The following is a 19,361-nucleotide window of genomic DNA, read 5'->3' on the forward strand; positions in this document are numbered from 1 at the left end:
GAGCAGGAGTAGGCCATCTGGCACCTCGAGCCTGCCCCGCCATTCAATGAGATCATGGCTGATCTTTTGTGGACTCAGCTCCACTTTCCGGCCTGAACACCATAACCCTTAATCCCTTTTTTCTCCAAAAAACTATCTATCTTTACCTTAAAAACATTTAATGAAGGAAAAAGTCAGTTCTTGCGCTGACTTTTTCATTCAACGGCAAACTTCCGTTAACCCCCTTTTTCAAGGCTGTTTTTCTCCCAAACTTAGACATTCTCCTTCCTGTGCCTTCTGACAGACTTTTCAGCCTCCGTTGCCCCCGGGACAGGACGTTAAAGCTCCAAAATTCCTATTCCCGAGCGGGAGCCCTCCAGTGTGGGGCTGCCTCCCGCCCGCCGTCACCGGATGTCCTCCCCTTTCTCAGAACCACCCCAGGATGGCCAGTTGGCACTTGGGTGTTAAGGGGCAACTGCTTTTAGGAGCTGGTTAATGACACCAGTACGGAGGCTAGTGACCGATGCGAAGACCTGATACAATGTGGCCAATCGGCCACCTGGTCTGTCATTGAGCGGTGCATCGGACTCCTCAAAATGCGGTTCCGATGCCTCGACCGCTCTGCTTGGTGCACTGCAGTACATCCCCCAATGATTGCCTGCGTTGTGGTGGTCTGCGAGGTCCTCCATAACCTAGCACAGCAGCGGGGAAATCCTCCCAGGGTCTGTGTAAGATCAGTCCAGGGTTATGGGACTGTGTCAGCACAGTCAGCTGGTCACAGTTGAGGGCAGGGGGTTGATGATAACCTGCCGAGAGTTGAGTGCTTGAGCTCCCCATTTGATGCTTGAGCTCCTCATTTGATGCTGTAGTCTGACCCCTACCTATCTGCTGAATGCATGCTCACACCCATCACCTGCACATGGTGTGCCGCAGGGGAAGGTGGTGGGGGAGGAGACCTGGACCTCCATGAGCGGGGAGATGGGGCATGGGATTGGTGCTTGGCCCGCATTGTGGAAGAAAGTGTCATAGGCAACTTATTGGTCGAGGTCAACAGATTTTAATGATTAATAGAAGTGTTCCCCAACTGCCCCACTTTACCGATGTGCCACCCCATCGGCCCACGCCTCCCAAACATAGAATCACAGAATTTACAGTGCAGAAGGAGGCCATTCGGCCCATCGAGTCTGCACCGGCTCTTTGAAAGAGCACCCTACCCAAGCCCACACCTCCACCCTATCCCCATAACCGAGTAACCCCAATTTTGGACACTAAAGGCAATTTAGCATGGCCAATCCACCTAACCAGCACATCTTTGGACTGTGGGAGGCCTCTCCTTACTCCCTACCTCCCCTTACCCTCCGGTGCCCCTGGCAGGTGTCCTCTAAGGGCTCTGGGACTCCGCGGAGGACCCCGGTGCATTTGTCAGCAACACATGACTGGGGGATGTGTCGTTGTCATGGGGGTGGTATTCGGGGGGAGCTGGTACCTGTCATTGCCACTCCATAGGACGACTCCGGGTTGACACCAAGTACCCCCTCCTCCCGGTCGGTGTCCACAGAGCCCTTGGGTTCATGTCAGGATGGAGGGGCAGTTGGATGGTGCCCCGGCTTCCCGTGCATCATCATCAGGCTCTGTCAGTCCTGGCGGTTCCCAAATGTCTTCAGCATTGTATCAACACCTTCAGCGATGTTCCTCAGTGACTGGGCATGCTCTGGAGCACCCCAGTGACTGGTACTGGTCCCATAGTGACTGGGAGATGCTTTGCAGCTCGGCTATGCCCATCTGAGGCTAGGCCATGCTCTGCAGTGCCTAATCAAGGTCCATATGGGACAGGGTCACGTCCCCCAGCAACTGGGACATGCTGTTGAGATGCTCAGCCATTGCGGTTACCAACTGAGCCCTGCTTGGACAAGTCCACTAATGCTGTGTACTTTATGCCCCAGGCTATCCACTGCAGTCGGCACCCTAGCGGTGTTGGCCTCCGTTCCTTGCATTGCTGGAACCACCTACTGCACCCATAGCCTCTGGGACTCCTCCTGGACCTCCTGGAATGTCTTGATATTCCCTTATGAATCTCACATCTGCACCCTATCCGCATCCACATCAGCTCCAGGTAAACATGTTCCAGAGGCTCAGCATCTGACTGGGATCCAGCTGGCTCCTGGGGTCCAGCAGATTTTGACTGCTGTCTTGCCTAAGTGTTCCTACCTCCACCTGGTGTGTATCAGCAACTGTGTGGTGCTCACCTGAATGTGCCCCAGACGTCTGTCCACAACTTTCACCCACGGAGGTGTGTGTCTCTGTGCTGGTGAAGGGTGGGGATGATAGCTGTGCCGCGACTATTATTGTGGCATCCTCATAGCTCTCCTCCAAGGTGTTCTCTTGGATGCTGGGGGGGCGAGGGGTGCCCCGGGGCACCCCGGATGATCTGGCACCATTGGTTACATGTGCTGTGGGAGAATGGTCATGTGGTCAGTGGGGGGCATGGATCAGTCTGTAAGGCATTAGCAACTCACGTTTGACAGGTTATCTATAATCATAATCTTTATTAGTGTCACAAATAGGCTTACATTAACACTGCAATGAAGTTACAGATCTGGGTGTGGGGCAACCTCTACGATGGTCACTGCTCGGTCCTCGGCCACCCCCTCGACCTACAGGGCCCGTTCCTCATGGGGGGTGAGGTCTCTGATGTCCCGCCACCCGCCTGGGCCCTCTCCCATCAGTTGTGGGCCAACTTTTCTGCGGGGACACAGAGGAGGCATCATTAGCCGCATACGTGGTTGCCTGCGGGAGGGGACTTTGCGAGATGGCCCGTTGTTGGGGGGGGGGGGGGGGGGGGGGGGTGTGAGGGGGTGGGATGAGGAGCTTGGGTGGGAGAGTGCGGGGGGCGGAAGGTGAACTGGTGCAAACTCACCTAAATGGCCTGCTGGAGGTCGTTGATGTTCTTGGCACTGGGTGCTGGCCCTCCTGGTTACGCTCCCCGAGCTGACTGCCATTGCCACTTCCTCTCAGGCAGAGGTGGCTGATCCTCCTTGATCCTTGGGGAAACAAGGCATCCCGACTGGCTTCTACCGCTTCCAGTAGTCCGCAAGGTTAGCATCGCTGAATAGTGGCATTGGTCTTCTCGGATCGGTTTAAGTGCTGCTTTCCCTTGTTGGCAGGTGGCTGGTAAGCACAGTCCTGGTGAATCAGCTAGCGGGAGCATGATTTGCAACGAGAAGCCAAGTGGACCAATTAACATTTTATAACGGTGGCAGCCTTGCCGTGCCGAGCGTTGGGAATCTCACAGCATTTTATCGGATGCAGGAAAGGGATTTTGTAATGCCCATCCCTTTTGCAGACACACAATAAAAGAGGGAAAAGTGAAAAAAAGCATTACAGGACAAGATCATGAATAAAATGAAAGTAATATGGTTTACCTAAGTCCAGAATTAAATGCCCAATGGCATATTCCTTCAGAGAGTAGTAAGCCGACTTCTGTCCAGAAGTGAGGACTTGCATGATGGGAGAAGGCAGGTAAAGGTTAATTGCATTTGAAGACACAGACACAGGAGTTACAATCCAGTAGTTCACAGTTATACGTCAGAGAGGCAATTGTAAAACTGGACTTGGGTTGTTTCTACTGCTACCTGTGAGATGGTAAATGGTAGAGAAAGACAAGTTTAGCACTGCTGTCTCCCAGCGCCGAGGTCCCAGGTTCATAAGAACATAAGAACATATGAACATAAGAACATAAGAACTAGGAGCAGGAGTAGGCCATCTGGCCCCTCGAGCCTGCTCCACCATTCAGTGAGATCATGGCTGATCTTTTGTGGACTCAGCTCCACTTTCCGACCCGAACACCATAACCCTTAATCCCTTTATTCTTCAAAAAACTATCTATTTTTACCTTAAAAACATTTAATGAAGGAGCCTCAACTGCTTCACTGGGCAAGGAATTCCATAGATTCACAACCCTTTGGGTGAAGAAGTTCCTCCTAAACTCAGTCCTAAATCTACTTCCCCTTATTTTGAGGCTATGCCCCCTAGTTCTGCTTTCACCCGCCAGTGGAAACAACCTGCCCGCATCTATCCTATCTATTCCCTTCATAATTTTATATGTTTCTATAAGATCCCCCCTCATCCTTTTAAATTCCAATGAGTACAGTCCCAGTCGACTCAACCTCTCCTCGTAATCCAACCCTTTCAGCTCTGGGATTAACCTAGTGAATCTCCTCTGCACACCCTCCAGTGCCAGTACGTCCTTTCTCAAGTAAGGAGACCAAAACTGAACACAATACTCCAGGTGTGGCCTCACTAACACCTTATACAGTTGCAGCATAATCTCCCTAGTCTCACACTCTATCCCTCTAGCAATGAAGGACAAAATTCCATTTGCCTTCTTAATCACCTGTTGCACCTGTAAACCAACTGTCTGTGACTCATGCACTAGCACACTCAGATCTCTCTGCACAGCAGCATGCTTTAATATTTTATCGTTTAAATAATAATCCCGTTTGCTGTTATTCCTACCAAAATGGATAACCTCACATTTGTCAACATTGTATTCCATCTAGGGTGAAAGACCCTAGCCCATTCACTTAACCTATCCAAATCCCTCTGCAGACTTCCAGTATCCTCTGCACTTTTCGCTTTACCACTCATCTTAGTGTCATCTGCAAACTTGGTCACATTGCCCTTGGTCCCCAACTCCAAATCATCTATGTAAATTGTGTTCAATTGTGGGCCCAACTCGGATCACTGAGGGACACCACTAGCTACTGATTGCCTACCAGAGAAACACCCATTAATCCCCACTCTTTGCTTTCTATTAATTAACCAATCCTCTATCCATGCTACTACTTTACCCTTAATGCCATGTATCTTTATCTTATGCAGCAACCTTTTGTGTGGCACCTTGTCAAAGGCTTTCTGGAAATCCAGATATACCACATCCATTGGTTCCCTGTTATCTACTGCACTCTTAATGTCCCCAAAAAATCCCAATAAATTAATTAGGCACGACCTGCCCTTTATGAACCCATGCTGCGTCTGCCCAATGGGACAATTTCTATCCAGATGCCTCGCTATTTCTTCCTTGATTATAGATTCCAGCATCTTCCCTACTACCGAAGTTAAGCTCACTGGCCTATAATTTCCCGCTCTCTGCCTACCTCATTTTTTAAACAGTGGTGTCACGTTTGCTAATTTCCAATCCACCGGACCACCCCAGAGTCTAGTGAATTTAGGTAAATCATCACTAGTGCATCTGCAATTTCCCTAGCCATCTCTTTTAGCACTCTGGGGTGCATTCCATGAGGGCCAGGAGACTTGTCTACCTTTAGGCCCATTAGCTTGCCCATCACTACCTCCTCAGTGAGAACAATCCTCTCAAGGTCCACACCTGTCAAAGCCTCATTTCTATCAGTCACTGGCATGTTATTTGTGTCTTCCACTGTGAAGACCGACCCAAAAAACCTGTTCAGTTCCTCAGCCATTTCCTCATCTCCCATTATTAAAACTCCCTTCTCATCCTCGAAAGGACCAATATTTACCTTAGCCACTCTTTTTTGTTTTATATATCTGTAGAAACTTTTACAATCTGTTTTTATATTCTGAGCAAGTTTACTCTCATAATCTATCTTACTCTTCTTTATAGCTTTTTTAGTAGCTTTCTGTTGCCCCCCACAAAGATTTCCTAGTCCTCTAGTCTCCCACTAATCTTTGCCACTTTGTATGCTTTTTCGTTTAATTTGATACTTTCCCTTATTTTCTTAGATATCCATGGTCGATTTTCCCTCTTTCTACCATCCTTCCTTTTTGTTGGTATAAACCTTTGCTGAGCACTGTGAAAAATCGCTTTGAAGGTTCTCCACTGTTCCTCAACTGTCCCACCATAAAGTCTTTGCTCCCAGTCTACCTGAGCTAGTTCTTCTCTCATCCCATTGTCATCTCCTTTGTTTAAACACCAAGCACTAGTATTTGATTTTACCTTCTCACCCTCCATCTGTATTGTAAATTCCACCATATTGTGATCGCTCCTTCTGAGAGGATCCCTAACTATGAGATCATGAATCAATCCTGTCTCATTACAGAGGACAAGATCTAGGACCGCTTGTTCCCTCGTAGGTTCCATTACATACTGTTCTAGGAAACTATCGCGGATACATTCTATAAACTCCTCCTCAAGGTTGCCTTGACCGACCTGGTTAAACCAATTGACATGTAGATTAAAATCCCCCATGATAACTGCTGTACCATTTCTACATGCATCAGTTATTTCTTTGTTAATTCCCTGCCCCACCATAACGTTACTATTTGGTGGCCGATCGACTACTCCTATCAGTGACTTTTTCGCCTTACTATTCCTTATTTCCACCCAAATGGATTCAACCTTATCCTCCATAGCACCGATGTCATCCCTTACTATTGCCCGGATGTCATGCTTAAATAACAGAGCTACACCACCTCCCTTGCCATCCACTCTGTCCTTCCGAATAGTTTGATACCCTCGGATATTTAACTCCCAGTTGTGACCATCCTTTAACCATGTTTCAGTAATGGCCACTAAATCATAGTCATTCACGATGATTTGCGCCATCAACTCATTTACTTTATTCCGAATACTACGAGCATTCAAGTAAAGTACACTTATGTTGGTTTTTTTTACCTCTGTTTTGAATCTTAACATCTCCAGTTTTATTCCTTTTCGTATTACTGGGCCTATTCACTGAGCTCCCCTTAGTCACTGTGCCTTGTACTGTCGCCCTTTTTGATTTTTGACTATGTCTTCTCTGCCTTGCACTTTCCCCCTTACTTCCTTTTGCTTCTGTCCCTGTTTTACTACCTTCCCACTTCCTGCATCGGTTCCCATCCCCCTGTCACCTTAGTTTAAACTCTCCCCAACAGCTCTAGCAAACACTCCCCCAGGACATTGGTTCCAGTCCTGCCCAGGTGCAGACCATCCGGTTTGTACTGGTCCCACCTCCCCCAGAACCGGCCCCAATGCCCTAGGAATTTTAATCCCTCCCTCTTCTACCATCTCTCAAGCCACGCATTCATCATATCTATCCTGACATTCCTAATCTGACTAGCTCGTGGCACCGGTAGCAATCCTGAGATTACTACCTTTGAGGTCCTACTTTTTAGTTTAACTCCTAACTCCCTGAATTCAGCTTATAGGACCTCATCCCCTTTTTTACCTGTTCACCCCCCCCCCCCCCCCCCCCCCAGAATGTCCTGCAGCTGCTCCGAGACATCCTTGACCCTTGCGCCAGGGAGGCAACATACCATCCTGGAGTCTCGATTGCGTCCACAGAACCGCCTGTCTATTCCCCTTACGATCGAGTCCCCTATCACTATAGCCCTGCCATTTTTCTTCCTGCCCTGCTGTGCAGCAGAGCCGGCCACAGTGCCATGAACCTTGCTGCTGCTGCCTTCCCCTGTTGAGCCATCTCCCTCAACAGTATCCAAAGCGGTATATCTGTTTTGCAGAGAGATGACCACAGGGGACACCTGCACTGCCTTCCTACTCTTGCTCGATCTTTTGGTCACCCATTTTCTATCTCCCTCAGTAACTTTCACCTGCGGTGTGACCAACTTGCTAAACATGCTATCCACGACCTCCTCAGCATCGCGGATGCTCCAAAGTGAGTCCATCCGCAGCTCCAGAGCCATCAAGCGGTCCAACAGGAGATGCAACTGAACACACTTCTTGCACGTGAAAGAGCCAGGGACAGTAGATGTGTCCCTGAGCTCCCACATCGCACACGAGGAGCATGACACGGGTCTGGGATCTCCTGCCATTTCGTAAACCTTAGGTAAACTTATACAACTACAATTTCAAAAAACGAAAGAAAAATAAATAAATTAGACAATGAAAAGAAAAACTACTTACCAGTCACTTACCAGCACCTCCTCCCCACCCAGCTTCGAATTCCCACCTAGCTTCAAATTCCCAAACTCACTCTTGGTTGTGCCTTCTCTGGCTCACTGGGAGAACTCACCCAGGTCTCAGATGCTCTCTGGTTCTCTCCCTGCAGATTGAAAGTTACAGGCCAGAAGAAAGAGAGAGAACAAAACAGTAGAGAAAAAGCACCTTCTCCCACTCTGCACCGAATTACCTCACTGCACCAAATTACCAAGTTGCAATTCCCACTCTGGATGTGCCTCACTCACTCTGGATATGTCTTCTTGACCTGCGCAAGCTTACTGAGTGCGCTTTCTGTCTGTCTTTTATACAGACCTCAGCTAACCGATGACTCAAACTACCTAAACTTCAAAGAGAAGAATACAATGTGCACCTTTGTGCCCATAAACAGGCCTCAGGTGACTGACAGATAACTGCCTCTCAGCAATTAGGGTGGGGACAGCTTCAGCCAATCAGACACTAAGCTACACACTGCACTTGTAACTGAAAAACTGCAGGATTAGACTTACCACTTACCTTTCCTGATTACCTCACTGCACCAAATTACCAAGTTGCAATTCCCACTCTGGATGTGCATCACTCACTCAGGCTGTGTCTTCTTGACCTGCGCAAGCTTCGACCCCGCTCTGGGTCACTGTCCATGTGGAGTTTGCACATTCTCCCCGTTTTTGCGTGGGTTTTGCCCCCACAATACAAAGATATGCAGGTTAGGTGGATTGGCCACGCTAAATTGTTCCTTAATTGGAAAAAATGAATTGGGTACTCTAAATTTAAAAAAAAATACAAAGACAAGCTGCTTTTTGGGGGTCTCGTTTCTCTTCCATGGTCAAAGAAGTTACTGACTGTGTTCGGGTCCACAAGGCAATAAGATAGGTTCTAGTACTTGGGGGAGATCATAACTCTCTTTCCTTTTAAACTAGTATGGCAGGGGGGTGGGTATCAGAGCAATAGGTCACAAGGTGAAAGCATTGAGGGAGAACTAGGGAATAGCACCAGTATGGCTCGGAGGAAGAGCAGACAGGGAGATGTTTCTGAAAACAGCGGGTCTGGTGGCCTGAAGTGCATATATTTAATGCAAGAAGATTACGGGTAAGGCAGATGAACTCGGAGCTTCGATTAGTACTTGGAACTATGATGTTGTTGCCATTACAGAGACCTGGTTGAGGGAAGGACATGATTGACAGCTAAACGTTCCAGGATTTAGATGTTTCAGTTAGGATAGAGGGGGATGTAAAAGGGGTGGTGGAGTTGCGCTACTGTGAGGGAGAATATCACAGCTGTATGACGGGAAGACACCTCAAAGGGCAGCGAGGCTATATGGGTAGAGATCAGGAATAAGAAGGGTGCAGTCACAATGTTGGCGGTTTACTACAGGCCTCCCAACAGCCAGCAGGAGATAGAGGAGCAGATAGGTAGACAGATTTTGGAAATGAGTAAGAACAACAGGGTTGTTGTGATGGGAGACTTCCCCAATATTGACTGGGACTCACTTAGTGCTCGGGGCTTAGACAGGGAAGAGTTTGTAAGGAGCATCCAGGAGGGCGTCTTAAAACAATATGTACATAGTCCAACTAGAGAAGGGGCTGTACTGGACCTAGTATTGGGGAATGAGCCGGACAGGTTGTAGAAGTTTCAGTAGGGGAGCATTTCGGGAACAGTGATCACAATTCAATAAGTTTTAATATGATGGTGGACAAGGATCAGAGTGTCCTAGGGTGAATGTGCTAAATTGGGGGGAGGCTAATTATAACAATATTAGGCGGGAACTGAGGAACCTAAATTGGGGGCGGATGTTTGAGGGTAAATCAATATCTGACATGTGGGAGGCTGTCAGATTTCAGTTGAAAGGAATTCAGGACCGGCATGTTCCTGTGCGGAAAAAGGATAAATACGGCAAATTTCGGGAACCTTGGATAACGAGAGATATTTTGGCCTCGTCAAAAAGAAAAAGGAGGCATTTGTCAGGGCTAGAAGGCTGGGTACAGACAAAGCCTGTGTGGAATATAAGGAACGGAGGAAGGAACTTAAGCAAGGGGTCAGGAGGGCTAGAAGTGGTCATGAAAAGTCATTGGCAAATAGGTTTAAGGAAAATCCCAAGGCTTTCTGCACGTACATAAAAAGCAAGAGGGTAGCCAGGGAAAGGGTTGGCCCACTAAAGGATAGGCAAGGGAATCTATGTGTGGAGCCAGAGGAAATGGGTGAGGTACTAAATGAATACTTTGCATCAGTATTCACCAAAGAGAATTAATTGGTGGATGTTGAGTCTGGAGAAGGGTGTGTAGATAGCCTGGGTCACATTGAGATCCAAAAAGACGAAGTGTTGGGTGTCTTGAAAAATATTACGGTAGATAAGTCCCCAGGGCCTGATGGGATCTACCCCAGAATACTGAAGGAGGCTAGAGAGGAAATTGCTGAGGCCTTGACGGAAACCTTTGGATCCTCACTGTCTTCAGGTGATGTCCCGGAGGACTGGAGAATAGCCAATGTTGTTCCTTTGTTTAAGAAGGGTAGCAAGGATAATCCAGGGAACTACAGGCTGGTCAGCCTTACGTCAGTGGTAGGGAAATTACTGGAGAGAATTCTTCGAGACAGGATCTACTCCTATTTGGAAGCAAATGGATGTATTAGCGAGAGGCAGCATGGTTTTGTGAAGGGGAGGTCGTGTCTCACTAACTTTAAAAAAAATAAATTTAGAGTACCCAATTCAGTTTTTCCCATTAAGGGGTAATTTAGCGTGGCCAATCCACCTTCCCTGCACATCTTTGGGTTGTAGAGGCGAACCCCACGCAAACACGGGGAGAATGTGCGTGTCTCACTAACTTAATAGAGTTTTTCGAAGAGGCCACAAAGATGATTGATGCAGGTAGGGCAGTGGATGTTGTCTACATGGACTTCGGTAAGGCCTTTTGACAAGGCTCCTCATGGTAGACTGGTACAAAAGGTGAAGCCAAATGGGATCAGCGGTGAGCTGGCAAGATGGATACAGAACTGCCTAGGTCAAAGGAGGCAGAGAGTAGCAATGGAAGGGTTCTTTTCTGATTGGAGAGCTGTGACCAGTGGTGTTCTACAGGGATCAGTGCTGGGATCTTTGCTGTTCGTATATAAATGATTTGGAGGAAAATGTAACTGGTCTGATTAGTAAGTTTGCAGACGACACAGAGGTTGGCGGAATTACGGATGGCGATGAGGACTGTCAGAGGATACAGCAGGATTTAGATTGTTTGGGGACTTGGGCAGAGTGTTGGCAGATGGAGTTTAATCCGGACAAATGTGAGGTAATGCATTTTGGAAGGTCTAATGCAGGTAGGGAATATACAGTGAATGGTAGAGCCCTCAAGAGTATTGAAAGTCAGAGAGATCTAGGTGTAAAGGTCCACAGGTCACTGAAAGGGGCAACACAGGTCGAGAAGGTAGTCACGAAGGCTACGGCATGCTTGCCTTCATTGGCCGGGGCATTGAGTATAAGAATTGGCAAGTCATGTTGCAGCTGTATAGAACCTTAGTTAGGCCACACTTGGAGTCTAGTGTTCAATTCTGGTCGCCACACTACCAGAAGGATGTGGAGGCTTTAGAGAGGGTGCAGAAGAGATTTACCAGGATGTTGCCTGGTATGGAGGGCATTAGCTATGAGGAGGGGTTGAATAAACTTGGTTTGTTCTCACTGGATTGACGGAGGTTGAGGATAGACCTGATAGAGGTCTACAAAATTATGAGGGGCATAGACAGATGGATAGTCAGAGGCTTTTTCTTAGGGTAGAGGGGTCAATTGCTAGGGGGCAAAGGTTTAAGGTGCGTGGAGCAAGGTTTAGGGGAGATGTACGAGGCAAGTTTTTTACACAGAGGGTAGTGGGTGCCTGGAACTCGCTGCCGGAGGAGGTGGTGGAAGCAGGTACGATAGTGACATTTAAGGGACATCTTGACAAATACATGAATCGGATGGGAATAGAGATATACGGACCCAGGAAGTGTAGAAAATTTTAGTTTAGACGGGCAGCCTGGTCGGCACAGGCTTGGAGGGCCGAAGGGCATGTTCCTGTGCTGTACTTTTCTTTGTTCTTTGTTCTTTTTCATGATGTTGGAATAAGGATGTTTTTTCCCAAGCCTGGAATTTAGAGGTGTGGAATTGAGGAACCAGGGTCCTTTTGTCCATTGCAGATACACTGGATGGAATTTTTCCACAATTTGTTTGAGTGTTAGGCACTTACTGAAAACCGGCGTGTATCTCTCCAGATGCACTGTTCAGTTTTCAGACCAGATCTTCAGCCACTCTTACAAAACAAATCGGGGAGTGTTGTTTTTGCTGTCAGTCTGGTGGGACAGGGACTGATAGAGCTGTCAAGGCGGCTTCACAGAGATCAGGCACCATCTTTAAACGGTGCCACGATCAGAAATGAGGTGAAACACCCACCACCACAAAGGTGTCGGGCACAATTATTATGGATTCTTTCTCCCACCCACGACAACCAACAACCACTGCGGCAGTACAGCTTGTGCTTCCCCCTCACTGCCAGAACCCCTCCTCAATTCCAGGTGTCCCCCTCACTGCCCGCTCTCCTCGTCATTGCCAAATCTCAGCCTTCAAATTCCTATCTGCTCCGAACCTGCACCGCACATAATGGGAACCACACCAAATTTGGCTGCCCAAAAGACCCATCCTGACACCATCCCCTTGCACAGGTTGGCACTGCCAACTTGGTAGTGCAAAATTGGATGAATACTTCCAATGAAAAGACTTGCAGGGCCCTGTATAAAGACCAAGGTACTGGAATGACTTGGATAGCTCTAAATGAGTTGAATAGCTTGTACAAAGTAGAATAAATGTGTAATGATCTGTTGACTATGATGTGACTTTTTGGGGGATTACAGGAATGTAAAAAATTGCTTGCGGAATATCGCAAATTCTTCCAGAACACAAAGAAATATACAACTGAAACAGCACATGATAATCCATTTGATGTGTCAGAAATGTACATATTTGGGAAACTTGAAGTCTTCTGCAAAAGACTGGCAAAGGTAAATTGAACTTAATACAATATTGTTCAATTGTACTCTAAATGTATGCCCACTTTGTACAATGACAATTACTGTTAATTTAGTTAGTAATTTTGTAACTATTTGCTATGGATTAGCAACTTATTTCAGTTCTTGGAATTAACATTGTAGAAATTATATTTACATGTGGATTCGTAAAATGCATTTAAAGGGACAGATGAAAAAAAGGCTTTAAATAAGTTTCAGGCTTAACAGGAGTGATTTTAATTCACCGACCTTGACAGCAATGTGGCCAATGGATTATTAAATCTGAAGTAAAGAAACTACCAGGGCGGGATTCTTCGGTCGCCAACGCCAAAAGCGCATTCGGCGATCAGCCGGAGGATCCCCGTTTGTGCCGAAATCAGGGGTGGCACCGCTTTTGTGATGCTCTGCCCCCTCAAACAGCGTACTCGGTGCACGCCACCGGGACGTCCTCAGGACGTTACTTGAAGCCCACACCCGAATGCTCCGCCCCCGATGGGCTGAGTTCCCGATGGCGTGGAACACTTATTCTTTTTTTTTGTTAACCCGGCGTGGCGCCTGCGGACTGAGTCCAGCGCCGCCACAGTCGTTGGGGAGGGGGGGGGGGGGGCGTTCCAGGGTGAGGAGGGTGGGCTGTATGTGGCAGGCCAGGTACGCTTGTGGCCGACGGCATGTTGCACGGCGTGGCCGTTGTAGGCCGCCACCGTGCACATGTGCAGCCATGGACCTGCCAATTCTCCGGCCGCATCCGCAGGTACAGCCGGAGGCTTTATGCTGTGCAGCTGCTAGCCCCCCACGAGACGGAGGATTGGTGCAGCTTTTGTGCTGTTTTATTTGATGCAAAATGCTGCTGTTCCCACGTTGGCGTCATCACTTAGTCTGCAAGTCGGAGAATCCAGCCCCCACTGTTTTCCAATTAATTCTCAACCACCATCGTAATTTAACAGATTTTGAAGACATCTGAAGGAGTAAAGCTCAGAGGATTTGTCTGCCAGAAATACTACAATAGTTTCTAGAGGGACACTCACCTACAGATTGGTAGATAGAGTTTGATGTGTTGGGTATGCTAGGTCTGTGAGGATTGTGTTTACCATAGCAGTGAGAGAGACAGGCTACCAACACTTGTAGAAGTAGAATTCTATTTTATTGAACTATGAGCTGTTAAACATACTTGCACTGTGGGTTGACACAATATTGAGTTGACTGGAGACCTGAGGCTAACCTGACCAGACTATCCTGCTAGCACATGGTGGATATTCGTGTTGCTGATCACGGGCTCTGGCTGTCTCAGAGGCTGCATCCCAAGAGAGCGGGAAAACTAGTGCCCTCTGGCTTTATAGTGGCCGTATCCTGTCTGGTGATTGGCTGCTGTGTTCTGTGTGTTGATTGGTCATTCAGTGTGTCTGTCAGTGTCTGTCTATGCACCATCATATACTTGTGTGTATATTATGACATAGTTTATTTTCTTTCTGGCTATTATGAATGTCAGGAGAGTTTCCATCTTCCAGATTGCTTCACTGATCATTTTTATCTTACTTGTTTTAGTGGTCTCAGAGGAGTCCAACTGAGAGACATAAAGAAAACTGGTTTATTGCAAAGTAAGCAGTACACTTGAGGTCCCAGCCAGGATTACACATGCTCGCCTCTCATCTGTATCAGTTTATATGCTAGAGTCCATTTACTCTGCTGATGGGCCCTTGCCGCTCAGCGGGGAAGCTTTTATTCAATGAGGCTCATGGGGAGGCTAATTGGTCCATCCCTGTAGGTCTTGTGCTTGTCTTCAGTAAGCTTCATCTTGGCTGGTACTATTATTACCAATTTAATTTGGATGGAGGAATATTTGGTAGAAAACGAGGAGAAAGAGCAATAATAATCAACATGCTGAGATGGATTTAGAGTTTGTGGGGTGCTGCGCTTAGCTTCGTTTTTGTGCCTCCACAGCCGGTGTCTGAAGGCCCACCCCTTGCACACATCACTCTTCCTTCCCTCCCCTCATATGCACTCTCTCTTCCCCCATGCCTCGCACAAACTCCCTCTTACCCCCCCCCCCTTGCATAGACTGTCTCTTTCCCCACCCCTCACAAACATTCTCTCTTCCCTTCATAACCTGTGCACAATCTCGCTTCCTCCCCACCCCTCATTCAATTGTGGCTTTATTTATGAACATACAAATAAGGAACAGTAGGTTACTTGGCCCCTTGATCTGTCGCCATTCAATAAGATCATGGCTGATCTGCTTGTAACTTCAACCCCATATTCCTACCAACCCCCGATAACCTTTTACCTCCTTGTGAATCAAGAATCTTTGTAGCCCTAGTTGAAGATTCTGCTTCCACTGCCTTTTAAGGGGTAGAAATTTTTAAATGAGCGACCTTTATTTTCAAAAAGCGACCCCTAGTTTTAGATTCTCTGACAAGAGGAAAAGCCCTCTCCACTTCTACACTGTCAATACACCACAGGATCTCAAATGTTCTGACCAAGTCGCCTCTTAACTCTTCTGAACTGCGGTGAATAAAAGCCTAACTTTTCCAATCTTTCCTCAGAAGAGTACCCGCCCGTTCCTAGTATTAGTCTAGTAAACCTTCGCTGAAAAGCTTTGAATGCATTTATATATTTTCTTAAATAAGGAGACCAATACTCCATACACAATTCGCCAGATATGGGGCTGGATTCTCTGATTCTCCAGAAACAATGGTGTAAACTGCCACCAATCCTCCGTTTGGCTGGGGGTTAGCACGGCGGCAGCATACAGCACCCGGCACTAGCTGCCAATACGGCCCAGAGAATTGCCTGGTCCGTGGCCGCACACGCTCTTGATGGCGGCCAGTGGCTGCGCCGTGCTACAAGGCGGAAGCCGCTCGCGGATGCAGCCCACGAAGTAGTGCCCACCCTTTGGTCCCGGACCACCCCCCACAGTGCCCCAGCCCCTAATAAAGTCCCCCCGCCTGCGGATCGATCCTCCCCGGACTGTTACGGCGCTAGACTGAGTCCACAGCCGCCACGCGAGTTCCCGACGGATGAGACTGTGAGAGGCCCACACCATCGGGAACTCGGCCGGTCGGGGGCGGAGCATTGGGGGCAGGCATCAGGCAATATCCGTTTTTAGGGGCGGAGCATCGCTAAAGCGGTTGCACCCCTGTTTCAGTCGTAAACTTTGATTCTCCGGCCGATCGCCAAACGCGATTTGATTGTCTGCGATGGGAGAATCCAGCCCGTGGTCTCACTACTGTACACCCTGTACAACTGAAGCATAACCTCCTACCTTTGTAATCAATTTCTCTCACAATAAACAATAGCATTCTATTAGCTTTTCCGATTACTTTTTATGCTTGTATATTAGCCTTACTAGGACACCCAGATTCCTCTGCACCTCAGAGCTCTGCGAATTTTACTTTTCCTGCTAAAATGCACATTTGTCCACATTATACTCCATTTGCCATATTTTGACCACTTAATCTACCTATGTCCCTTTGTAGCCTCTTTGTACCCTTTCTTACCTATCTTTGTGTTATCAACAGATTTACAAACATTCCTTCAGTCCCTTCATCCAAGTCCTGCATAAAAATTATAAAAGATGGAAGCTCTACCACTGATTACTGTGGCACACCACTCATCATCCATAAAAAGATCGAGAACTCAATTTAACCAAATTGCAACAGAGTCCCATGGCGCGCATGTTTAGGCGGGTGATTTCCAGCGCTAGCAGTGCCGAGTGACACCACGTTACCTAATGGGACTTCGTTGCTATGAGGGCTTCAGCGGTGTGTGCAATGCTGAAGCCATACTTAGTCCCATTTCCTGCACAGAGGACCTCTTCTCACCAGAACTCCTCAGTGTAGGCGATCAGGACGCTATTTTTAAATGGCGTAACAATCTCTTGACCCCTGCGACGTGACCCTCGAACTCTCCCCAAAGCTCCAACTTGGGGCTCCCTCCGCACCCCACCTCACATGGGCAGAACAACCCTGGACCCGATCCCCGCGTGGGAGAGATGCCAGTCTGGCACTTGGCGCTGCCAGCCTGGTACCCTGGCAGTGCTAACCAGGTACCTTGACAGTGTCAATCTGGCACCTAGGTGCCACTGTCAGAGTGCAATTCTGGCAGTGCCATAAGTACCACCCTGCCTTCTGTCTGGCAGGCAACCACCTGGGGGCCTCTGATACCCTGGGTGACCCCCCCTCCAAGTGCGTTCCATCTGGTCCCCATTTGTGGTGAAGGGGTTAAATCCCAGGGCCTCATTTGATCAGTCGAGTGCATATTAGCAGGAGACAAACTGTCTCACTCTAATATGCAGATTTGCAAAATACTGATCCAAAATGGGCAGGATTCTGATGGCGACATCTTGCGAGATCCTATTAAATCTCACGAAGCATGGCGAGCCAGGTAGATTCTTATCTCTCAGCATCTACTGGCTGTGCCGTGCACCTGTTCACCCAATCGGGGATGCAACACGGGCGGTGTATAGTGCCCCTAGATATGCCAACACTTTGATCCCTGTTAGCCAGCCAATCTTTAGTCTTGTGCACCTTTATCAGCCCTGCTCGGCTCTTTCCCGCACACCATTATCCTCCCGGCTCCACCTTTAGTCTCACTCTTTCTTGCGCTCTTTTATCCTCCCAGCTCCGCGTTCAGTCTCGCACTTTCTTGCCCTCTTTTATCTCCCATCTCCTCCCTTAGTCTCATTCTTTCACGCTCTCCTGTATCTTCCCCTCTCCATTCTCAGCCTTACCCTTTCTCAACCCCCTGTTACCTATCTCTGTCCTCCCGGCACCACTCTCTACCTCTTATCCTCCCAGCACTGCTCTCAGTCTCACTCTGCCCACGCTTCTTTAGCCTCCTGTCCGTACTCTCAGTCTCGCTCTTTTTCACACTCTTATCCTCTTGGCTTTGCTTTCAGTCTTGCTCTTTCTTGTGCTATTTTATCCTCCCAGGTCCACTCTCAGTCTCACTCTTTCTCAGATTCTTATTCTCTCGGCTCTGCTCTCAGTCTCTTTCTTTCTTGCGCTCTTTTATCCTCCCAGCGCCACTCTCAACCTCGATCTTTTTCATGCTCTTTTATCTCGCCCCAGCTGCACTTTACCACGAGCGTCTTCTTCCCCTTGTTATTTCTTAGATCCTCCCATATGGATTCTACATCTTCCAGACCAATATTATTTCTTGCTACCGTGCTTATTCAATTTCGAACGAACAAAGCTACTTCTCCACCATTTTTTTTTGCACATCCTTACGAAAAGTCACTTAAACCTGAATACTGAGGTAGAGGATTGATGTCATTTTAACCTCGGGCAAGATTCTCGGTTGCCCGACGCCAATTTCGTAATCGGCGATTGGGCGCATAATCCCTTTTGATGCCAAAATTGGGTGCGGTACCTGTTTGAGGCACGTTTTGCAAGCTCCGCCCCTTCCAAAATGGCATCATCATGGCACGTGCCGCAGGCCATTGGAATGGCCTCAGCACGACACCTGAAGGCCCCCCCCCCCCAATAGGCCAAGTTCACAACGCCGCAGTTCACTCATTGTCTCAGTCGAGCGGGAACCTGGCGGCTGTGGTGTGTGTTCAACGCCGGCACAGTCGAGCGCCAGCTGTGCTGCCGCGAGGGCTGGGGAACTGGTAGGGGGTGACCACGAGGTGACGAGGGGGTGGCCATGGAGGTAATATCTGGCAGGACGGGCGCGCGCCATGTTTTAAGGCGTGACCGCTGCAGGACATTGCCACATACATGCACGGCCACAGACCCAGCTATTCTCTGGCCATTTATTTTGTGGAGACCGGGGCTTTTATGTGGCTTGGCTGCTAGCCCCTCACCTGTCACAGGATCAATGAGGGGGTGGTGCTGTCTTTTTCCATGTAAAGCGTCACAGATCCCCCGAACTTAGCCTCAGAATTGGAGAATCTGGCCCCACATCTCTGTAATGGCTGTAAGATCATAAGCATTAACTTTGTGTCGAATACCATGCATTTAAGTAAAGAACCATTATTTTTGCTTGTCCACCATTGACCGTTTGACCCTATTTTGTGCTTTTTTATGTTTGTACACTTTGTCCCTTCCTCTGATACTCTAGATATTGAAGGGTTGGCTAGTGTGGACTTGAGAGATGAACAGACACTTCCAACACTGATGAAGGTTCAACTGAATTTTATTAACTACTTCTAACTAACTAACACACGATGACTGTGGGTCTAAATGATGCTAACTTAAAATAGAGACCTAAGCCTTGTCCGAACCAGTTGATTCTCTCAGCACGTGTTGTGAGTCTGTGCTGGGCTGGATGAGTTTTTATCACACTCAGAGGCAGCACCCAGAATGAGCGGGAACTGTGGTGCCCCCTGCCTTTATAGTGTGTGTATTCTAACTGGTGATTGGCTGCGGTGTTTGTACATGTTGATTGGTCCCTGTGTGTGTCCATCAGTGTGTATCTGCACTATGATATACTTGTGTATATTATGACATCC

General features: G+C 48.1%; 1 protein-coding gene across 1 annotated transcript in view; it reads left to right on the forward strand.

Moving 5' to 3' along the window:
- Window positions 1-19,361, forward strand: part of LOC119966923 (dynein heavy chain 8, axonemal-like) — a 1,786,259-nt gene that overhangs the window by 347,314 nt on the left and 1,419,584 nt on the right. The window contains exon 12 of the mRNA XM_038798881.1: window positions 12,758-12,904. Within this exon, the coding sequence (XP_038654809.1) occupies window positions 12,758-12,904 (147 nt within the window). The remainder of the gene's footprint in view (window positions 1-12,757; window positions 12,905-19,361) is intronic.

The sequence above is a fragment of the Scyliorhinus canicula genome, chromosome 6, assembly GCF_902713615.1.
Source record: "Scyliorhinus canicula chromosome 6, sScyCan1.1, whole genome shotgun sequence".
NCBI lineage: Eukaryota > Metazoa > Chordata > Chondrichthyes > Carcharhiniformes > Scyliorhinidae > Scyliorhinus > Scyliorhinus canicula.